The 9,776-nt window shown below is 49.7% G+C and overlaps 1 protein-coding gene across 1 annotated transcript; it reads right to left on the bottom strand.

Moving 5' to 3' along the window:
- Nucleotides 1–1,011: 1,011 nt before the first annotated feature.
- Nucleotides 1,012–3,209, bottom strand: Ltc4s (leukotriene C4 synthase). The gene is made up of 5 exons (XM_052758069.1): nt 2,979–3,209; nt 1,860–1,959; nt 1,710–1,780; nt 1,537–1,618; nt 1,012–1,266 (listed from the first exon to the last, which is right to left on the bottom strand). Exons 1-5 carry the CDS (start codon nt 3,064–3,066, stop codon nt 1,125–1,127), a joined length of 483 nt encoding a protein of 160 aa, XP_052614029.1. The 5' UTR covers nt 3,067–3,209; the 3' UTR covers nt 1,012–1,124.
- Nucleotides 3,210–9,776: the final 6,567 nt, after the last annotated feature.

The raw sequence follows: 9,776 nt of genomic DNA, 5'->3' as shown, positions 1-9,776 counted from the left end.
GAAGGTCTTGGCCACTCAGTCAGTACCTGGGGGTTTTATGCACCCAAAGTTGTGCCTACCTGTTCTATAGGAATCCCCTCCCAAAGTGTTCTCGTGTCATCTTGGGCTGGCATCACATTACCCACCCCAACTATTGTAAAGACCTGAACCCGAGTGCCTCAGTTGGAGGAGGTGTTGGCCAACTGTCTGTTGGTTTCTCCCCCACCCCACACACACACACTTTCACGGTGGTCCTCAGTATCTTTCTCCCTGCTCCTCCCCTGGTCTCAAATAATAGGATCGTGGTATGTGTGTGGCAGGGGCAGGAGTTGGGAGTAGCAGAGGGGTTGAGACATTGCCGCAGCTTCCCAAGTTCACGGGATTACAACCATGAACCGAAATCACCTGGCTCATACTATGGCCTTCTCTAAAATAAATGGACCATCTCCACCCACCTCAGGGCCTCTGCCCACACTGTTGGAGCTGTTTGAGAAGCATTTTCGCTGGCCAGCTAGGATAAAGTCATTTAGAGATGTTTGGTCAGTAGGCCTTCCCCAAGTCTGACCCTCAAGCACCCTGAGGTCTCCTTGAGAGAATGTCTCACTGACTGCATTCCTGGTGCTCACTGCTCTGCAGGCCTCTGCAGGGGTGTCCTGAACACCTACACCCAACTGATATTGGAGATAACAGGACCCAGTTCTCATCTGGGGAAAGATCAACTGGTTCTAGTTGTGAAGTCGGGGCTGGGTGTAGAGGACAAGAAGGCACACATGATTTGGCAGCTGAGGCTCAGCCTGAGAGAAAGGAGAGCCCCGAGCACAGAAAGGAGGGTGAAGGGTGGCTATCTCTGGAAATAAATGTCACGGCAGAGGTAGCCATGCAGGCAAGTCGCTGTCTAGAGGAGGGTATAGTGAGAGAAACTCGAATCCAAGCCGGCCCACGCCGCTTCCCAAAGCCTGGCTGCATCTGTCGGTGGCTGGGGCCCTCCAGGGTTTACAGCTCTCGGTAAGCAACCTTCTCTGACCCAGAGAATGTAGGCGGGACCATCGTGGGAACTTTAATTAGAAACTGGGATTCGGAGGCCGGCACCCCTGCATTTTGCTCTAAGCTCTTCTCCAGTTGCGCTGACTCGGAGGTACTTCGCCTCAGGCCATTTGCAGGAGCGCCTGGAGCCGTCTGAAGAGCGCTGCCCGTAGCGTGCCGGGGAGGAAATGCACCAGCAAGCCCAGCGCAGCCATCGCCACCAACAGCCAGAGCGCGCGTGCGCTTGCGTACAGAGGAGCCAGCCTGCGGGCAGAGCTCAGCGGGAGTCGAGCCAAGGCCCCGCCCCGAGAGCTAGGCCCCGCCCCCACAGACCCAGACTCCGCCCCGCAGGCTCAGGCCCCTCCTCCACCGGGCTAGACGCGCTCCCTCGGGTTAGGTCCGCCCACCTGCGGTCCCCAAAGGCCATCTCTTTCCACCGGTCCTCTGCCGCCGATCACCGCCTCCCACCCATGGAGCCGCGTCCGGGAGTGACCCTCCCTTGCCGCGCTTCCCCGGAAGTCCGGCCCGAGTTACCTGAGCTGCGCCGAGCGCGCGTATCCCTGGAAGTAGCGGAGGCGCGCGAACAGGTAGAACAGTCCGCACAGGGCTGCGGCGCCTGCGGAAGGCGAGGCAGCGCGGTGAACACGCGCGCCCGCCACCCGAGGGTCACCCCCCCCCCCCGAGCGCGCCCCCGCGCTGTCCCGCACCTTCATGGAAGAAGATGCCGGCGACCCAGAGCGTGGCGAGGAACAGCGGGAAGTACTCGCTGCAGTTCACCCTGCGTGGGGCGGGCTGGGTGAGCGCGCGGTCGGGCTGGGCTGACAACACCCGAACCCTCCCGGACCAGCCCCACTCACTGGGCTCGGAAGACGCGCTCGAACTCGGGAGGTCCAGAAGTGAGTGGCGGCGACACATGGAAAGCCCTGCGCGCAGAGATCACCTGCAGGGAGAAGTAGGCTACGGCCGTGGGGATGTGGAAGTTAGGTGTGGCGCCCCCATACCTGGGGCAGGCCCGGTCCCCCAGTTTCCTTTTCCCTGCCTCTCGCTGAGCGACTCCCTTCTAACCCCCTCCTCCGACCTGCCCCATCAGCGATGTTCACTGGAGAGGCCCTGCCCGCCTGAGGGTTGGCTCGGGTGATGCACGCTCCAGTAACACCTGTCGGTGGGAGGAGCCCCAGGAGACTTCTGAACTATTTGACTTGCAAAGCACAGGCAAATGCTCACCTCCCGTTCTGCAGGTCTGGACCCCCCATTTTTTTAAAAAAAAAAAAAAAATCCCTGAGTAGCCAGTGTCCTAGGACAGAATTGGCACAAGGAACAGGAAGCACACGTCCTGTGGCTAAGGGACCCTGGTTTCCCTCCTACAGAGTCAGCCAGAAGGGACCCTGCCTCAGGCCAGAGTCACTCATGCTTGGGTCTCAGTGCCACCAAATAATAGCATAAACTCTTGTCCCAGTTTCTCTGTTTAGACATCATAGGCCCAGCGCTAACTCTGGCAGATACCCTGCTCCAGATGGTTGTAATAAGGACTCTCCCAATCTAAATAGCTATCCTGCTATTCATCATACTTCCAAGCAGATGCCAGCCCCCACCACAAGGCAGGCTTTCCTCAGTGACCCCTCAGCAATCTTTACCATCCTTCAGCTGGTCCCTTGATTGTGCACAATCCCCCTTGATTGGACACTCTAGACCTTCACCCATGCACATTTTCCACTGCTCCCTGGCAGACACTCCTTGGGACGACTTCTCCACTCCAGGAGGTGTTGGTCCCTTCGCCGGGACTCAGGCCCTTTGACACCCAAGACTCTAGTAGCTCTTGAAGAGTTTGGACTTTGGCACACAGAAGTCTCCTGTCTTCCACCCAGGCCTGGGCTCAGGGCTGCCAGCACCCCCATTCCCTACCCCAAGAGCCTGAAGGCCAAAAGCAGGCCTATGGGTATAACATCCACCCACCTCCCAGACAGGAGCCAACCCACCTTGCAACAGAACTCCCAAGAGGGTAACGGTAGCCAGAAGAGCCACGTCTTCCTTCATGGTACCAGCCACGGGCAGAGTTAGCTGCATAGTTCTTATCAGCCAGTGTGCTACTCAGATGCTGGCCCAGGAGAGGAAGAGAGCGCCCTCTCCACCCCTTCTCAGTAGAGGCGGGGAAGGGTGGGGACATGACTGTATCCACAGAGGCAGGAAGCCTGGCCAAGCTGGGAAGGTAGAAACCAGGGCTGTGGACAGCTTGGTCACTTCCCTCCAATTGTTCTTTGCAATTGGACGTTTCCTGTCCACCCAGTCCCAAATAAACACACAAGAGGCGTATATGAATTATAAATGCTCAGCCAACAGCTCAGGCTGATTACTAACTAGCTTTTATATTTTAAGTTACAATAAAGAAAATGAAAGACTGGATTCGTTCAAAGTTAAAGATGATCAGGTTTGCTGGGCTGTGGTGGTGCACGCCTTTAATCCCAGGACTTGGGAGGCAGAGCCAGGCGGATCTCTGTGAGTTTGAGGCCAGCCTGGTCTACAGAGGGAGTTCCAGGACAGCTCCAAAGCTGCACAGAGAAACCCTGTCTCGAAAAACTAAAAAAAGGAAAAAAAATAATAATCAGGTTTGATTGAGGAAGACCCCCAGAAATCCTGGCTACAGACATAAAGAAATAAACCCAGAAGAACTACAAGACACATCATGTGTATTTTACCTGCTCAAACATAAAACAAAATCATCTTTGGCTAACTTGTGTATAATGCACAGTCTATACCTCTATTAATGCAGATATGTATATTACCTTTAAAAGTTTATGTATTTTCAGGCTAGAGAAATGGCTCAGAGGTTAAGAGCACTGGCTGTTCTTCCAGAGGTCCTGAGTTCAATTCCCAGCAACCACATGGTGGCTCACAACCATCTGTAATGAGATCTGGCGCCCTCTTCTGTCTTTCAGGCATATATGCAGGTAGAACACTGTATACATAAATAAATATTTTTTTTAAGATTTATTTATTTATTATATATACAGTGTTCTGCTTGCATGCATGCACCTGAACACCAGAAGAGGGGCACCAGATCTCATTACAGACGGTTGTGAGCCACCATGTGGTTGCTGGGAATTGAACTCAGGACCTCTGGAAGAGCACCAGTGCTCTTAACCTCTGAGCCATCTCTCCAGCCCCATAAATAAATCTTAAAAAAAAAAAAAAGTTTATGTACTTTCAGAACGAGGGGACCAGATACCAATGAAAACAAATGGCCCAGCTGATCCAGCATCTCAAAATACCTCTGTTGCAATTTCCTTGCAATTCTTCATCCAGAACAGCTTTGAGGCTACTGGCTGAGTGGGTCCAGCCTCCAAACTACTCCAGACAAGATTTCACCATAATCCTAAATTTTCTCAGAGTCCCTGGAGGATTACCAGTGCCCCCAGTCAACCGGAAGTAGTCTAGAGAACTATGCCCACATTCCCAAAAAATGGATTATGGATATTTACTATCATTTAAGGGGGGTTGTTTACAAATTGTTATTGGTAATGGTCAGGAAAAAAGCTGAACAAAGGAGATTAGATTCAGGGATCTTGTTCTAAAAAGAAAAAGGGGATATATAGAAATAAGATGAAAGGGTAGATTATTGAATCTACTTTTAAACAAAAAAAAGCAACTACTAGTCTTAAATATTTTACATTGATATGGATTTTGTATATTGATACAAATTTTAGATTTTTTGTTATACTGTATATATGTTTCTACTCTTGTTTAAAATATTTTTGTATATTGATACAAATTTAAGGTTATTTTTAATTAGAGCATACTGTACATACATTTCTATTCTTGTTCAAGGTATTGTACCTGTACAGCTCATTTAACAATGTAATGTCAATTTCTAGTCCTTGAAAGTTATTATTACAAACTATTTAGGATAATAAAGAAATGCAGGTTAGTAGTTAGTCACCTATTACAATCAAGCTTGCAGTCATGTTAGGTATGTTTTCAAGGTTAAACAGATATATTTTAGATAGACAGGTAGTCTTCAGACACTTCAGAGATCTATGGAATATGGCATTTAAGATGTTTTAATAACATAAGTTTTTGTTGTTGTTGTTTTTATGACAGTGAGACATATCTGCTCCTGGCAGCACCAATCTACTTCAGAGAATATAATGGGCATCAAAGAAACTCCATATGGAGTTTACTTTCTTTGTGGCAAAAATTAGCCACTGGGCAAGAAAGTGTCCTTGCCTTAACTGCTGACAGTATGCTGTCCAAATTGGACAAGCAGCACACAAAAGAAAGTGACTGCCCAATTTTACCAAGACAAGGTGAGACAGTCCTTCAAAAATCCTGCTTCACAGATAAATCTGTCAGATATGCTAGGCCTGTAGGCCAAAGATGGATGCCCCAACATTGCAGAGAAACTTTGGGTGACTGTCCAGGGTGATGTCCCTGTCATTAGGTAACATTTCATCCTTCTGGAGTCTTTGATGGAGTTGAAGACTAGATAGTCATAATTTTTCTTAGTTATGATGAAAGAGTAAATTAGATACAAAACTTTGGACTCACCAAGATAGTATAGATAGTTAAATATTTTCTCTGATTTTGTCAAATATAAATAGACTGGATATTATAACTGCAATTCTTACTTGATAACTGTTTTGCTGTGTATAATCTTACTATGTTAAAGTTAAAAACCTTCCTTTTTAATTAGACAGAAAGGGAGAAATGCTGTGGAATAATCCTCTTGTATGCTGTAAAGATTGGTCACTTGAATTGGTTTAATAAAACGCTAATTGGCCAATATCCGGCAGGAAGTATAGGCAGGGCGACCAAACTAAGAATGATGGGAAGGAGAAGTCAGACGGTGTCACCAGCCAGACACAGAGGGAGCAGGAGATGAACGTGCCATGCTAATAAATGTACTGCCATGTGGCAGAGTGTAAATAAGGAATATGGGTTAACTTAAAATGTAAGAGCTAGGTAGTAATAAGATTGAGCTATTGGTTGAGCATTTATAGTTCATATAAGCCTCTGTGTGTTTATTTGGGACTGGGCGATTGGGACAGGAAACATCTAATTACAGTTCTTGACCCTTCTGCATTTAGTCCTGTGATGGCATCGCCCAAGCTGCTCACCCAGGCCCACCCTAGCCTCGGGTGCTTCCAACTATCACGTCACCCAGGCCCTGCACCCTCGGGAGTTTCCCATTGGCCTTTCAGACCTTCCCTTAATCCTGGGTTCAGTGTCAGGCTCCCAGCCCTGACCTCTCCCACCCCTACAATTATTCAACCTGTATAACCTGTATCTGCACCCCCATCCAGGGCTACTCTGTAATGTATAGTGTTGACACATCCTTCCCAACTCCCTTGGGCTTCATAATGCTGTCCAGGGGTCCTCAGCCACAATGGACCTACCCATATTCTTGCTCCTTCTAGGCATCCTGAGGCCCACCACCCTCAGAACCTCACAGCTCAGGAATATCAACTTCCATCCTTGCTTGGGCTGTGGGAGAACACTTGTCTCTAGGCCAGTGTATTTTTGCCAGTCTCTGCCCAGCATCCCACTTGGCTCAAGGCACTGATCCTTCCTTCCTTAGCCCAGCCCTTCCCACACCAGACAGAGCTGAAAATTCCTCCACTGCCAACCTTGTGGTATAGACGTGTGTGCCAAGGCTGATGGAAGAGAGACCTGGTTCTTGACACTTCACCTGCAGTTTGGGAAGGGAAGCTGAGGGTATGGGAGCTGAGGATTCATGTTGTTGAGCCCTTGGGGCCCTGGGACCACCTTCTCTGGTGTGTGCCTCTGCACTGTTTTGCTTTGTAAAACAGTCACTTCCCTTTTCTGATGAAGTTGGTTTGAGGTGAATCTGGTCAGCAGTGGTGGATTCCAGATTGGTCTAGAAGAGCCACAGGTGAAGGGAACAAGCCAGCACAGGACAGGAGAGGGCTGATGCTGAGGAGCTAACTGCCTCATGACCCAGTCTACACCTCCCATACAAGCTCTTCACCTCCTAAGGCCCCTGCAGCCAGCTTGGTCACATCACGGGAGTCTTAAGACATCAGGGTGGTCCTCGGGAGCTGTACCACTGCCACAGAGCCAGCCTCCTTCCTTGCTGCCCTCAAGGCCAAGGGCCAGCCTGAGGCCTTGGTCCCCGTGGGCTCCCCCAGAAACCCTTCTGTCCACTCTGTTCATCATTGTGCCCAGGAAACCTGATGACTCCCAGCTGGCGCTCTGCAGGCTTCTCCAGGACAGAGTGGGGTCTCATGCTGGTCCCTGCTCTCCACCAACGTATAACAGCAGTAGCTGGTGTTCAGTGACAGAGGAATGGGCGGGGACACAGGCATTCCATGCTCTGTCTTACCTTTTAACCCCCTCCCTCCATCCCTGAAGCTGCCCTAATTGCTGCCTCCTTATCTGTCTCCCCTCCAGTGCCAACTGGATATCCTGAAGTTTGGAGCCCAGGCATTGGCACGGCACTGGGAGGCTGTGCTCCCATATGCCCACGTGAATGCTGTGCCTGTCTGAATGCCTATCAGCACACGAACATATCTCTGTCTCCACCTGTGAGTTTGGGTGATCATGGGTGCAGGCTGCAAGCAGGTCTGTGTTTTGTGTCGCTTCAGGCTCTGCTCTGCCGAGCTCGCATTTCCGGCTCACACGTCCACCCATCCAAGTTCACTCTCTCTGGCCTGGCCACAGGAAATAGAGGCTTGACATCAGCAAGTCTGAGCAGATGCTCAAGGTAGAGACAAGGGTCTCAGTCTCTGACTCCCTCTCGACCTCCTTTGATCCTTCTGTCTTGTCCTCTGAGTTTGCCTAGCTTCTGAGGGCTCCACTGGGCTTGCCCACCCTCTGACCAGAGAGCCAGTCCTGCAGACACCAACAGCATCCTCTTGAACCCCGAAAGATGTGCCCTTCCTGACTCAGCCCTTACATGGCCCTGCGGAATCTTCTGGATGCTGCGTTCGTGAATGACCTCTGATAGGTGGGAAGGTCAGCGGACCACGAGGATGGAAAGAAGTCACTGTTTCTGCACTGGACATCAGCAGTGGTGCAGTCAGACCCTTGACTCTAAAGTGTAAGTGAAAGTTGCATATAGGTCCATGATACCTGCACTTGGGAGGTTGGGGCAAGAGGATGGAGAGTCTCAGGCAAGCCTGGGCTATCTAAGAGACCTGCTTATGAGTTTAGAGTTTATAAAAAAAAATGCAGGTAGGGATTCCCACATACCATTCCCCAGTTTCCTCCAATATTAAAGTATTGTATTGTGCAACCAGACTACAAGCCTGCAAACCAACACAAGTAGCATGGATAGAATGCCGCCAGGCCGTTTTACAGGTCTTATTCACGTTTCATCAATTGTTCCACAAATAGTACCAAGGCCTCAAAAGATGCTAAGTTCTGTCAGACACACAAAGCCACGTAGTGTTTGGTTCTATAAACACGAAGTGGCCAGAAAAGGCAAATTATAGTATAGATGGTGAAGAAAACATTCTGTGATTGCCTGGGGCTGAGAGCATTGGGTGGCTATAGTTTGGGTGTATGTGAGATACTGGAGGTTGAGTTTAGGGCTTTACACGTCCTTAGGTGTTTTACCATTCAGCTATGTCCCCAGGCCATTTTTACCTTACATTTTTTTTTGTTTGTTTATTTTTTGTTTTTTGTTTTTCGAGACAGGGTTTCTCTGTGTAGCTTTGCGCCTTTCATGGATCTCGCTCTCTAGACCAGGCCAGCCCCGAACTCACAAAGATCCGCCTGCCTCTGCCTCCCGAGTGCTGGGATTAAAGACTTGCGCCACCACCGCCCGGCTTACCTTACATTTTTGACAGGATCTCACTAAGTTACCCAGGTTGGCCTTAAACTCACTCTGGCTCAGGCAGGACCTGGAACTATGCTCTTCCCCTCAGCTGGGATTATTGGCCTGCACCAAAAGGCCCATGACCATTTTAAAAGACCAAGAAAGGTGTGACAGCACACTCCCTTAATCCAGCACTCGGGGGATACAGAGGCAGGGAGATCTCTGTGAGTTCCAGGCCAGCCTGATCTACATAGTGAATTCCAGGCCAGCTAAAAAGTCTCCATTACTTCCTAAAAAAAAACTCCCGAGTATTTACTTATTTGTGTATGTATGTAGACATGTATGTGTGGGCATGCACATATGCAGGCTGGAAGAGGGCACCTGTTCTCCTTGGTTGCTCTGTGAGGCAGGGTCTCTTCCTGAACCCAGAGCTCACATTTTCTCAGGCTGAAAGTCAGCAAGCCCTGGCTTGGAACTGGGGTTACGAGCATGCACTGAACTCCTAGCTTGTAATATGAGTGCTGGGATCCAAACTCCAGCCCTCATGATTTTGCAATCACTCTTTTTCCCCCCTTTTTTTATCATTAACAAATTTTCTATTAATTTTACATGACAACCACAGATTCCCTCTCTTCCCTAACCCTTCCCCCATTCCCACCTCCTCCAAGGCAAGGCTTCCCATGGGGAGTCAGCAGAGCCTGGTACATTCAGTTGAGGCAGGTCCAAGCCCCTCCCCCTGCACCAAAGCTGTACAAGATGTCCCACCATAGGTAGTGGGCTCTAAAAAGCCAGTTCATGCACCAGGGACAGATCCTGATCCCACTGCCAGGGGGCCCCTTAAATGGATCAAGCTACCCAACTGTCTTGCCTATGCAGAGGGCCTAATCCAGTCCCATGCAGGCTCCACAGCTGTTGATCTAAATTTCATGAGTTCTCACTAGTTTGGTTTGGTTGTCTCTGTAGGTTTCCCCATCATGATCCTGATGCACTTGCTCATAGA

The sequence above is a fragment of the Peromyscus californicus genome, unplaced genomic scaffold, assembly GCF_007827085.1.
Source record: "Peromyscus californicus insignis strain IS unplaced genomic scaffold, ASM782708v3 Scaffold_3__1_contigs__length_106647218, whole genome shotgun sequence".
In the NCBI taxonomy this organism is placed as follows: domain Eukaryota; kingdom Metazoa; phylum Chordata; class Mammalia; order Rodentia; family Cricetidae; genus Peromyscus; species Peromyscus californicus.
The sequence above is the reverse complement of the archived record's forward strand: the minus strand, read 5'-3'. Positions and strand labels throughout refer to the sequence as shown.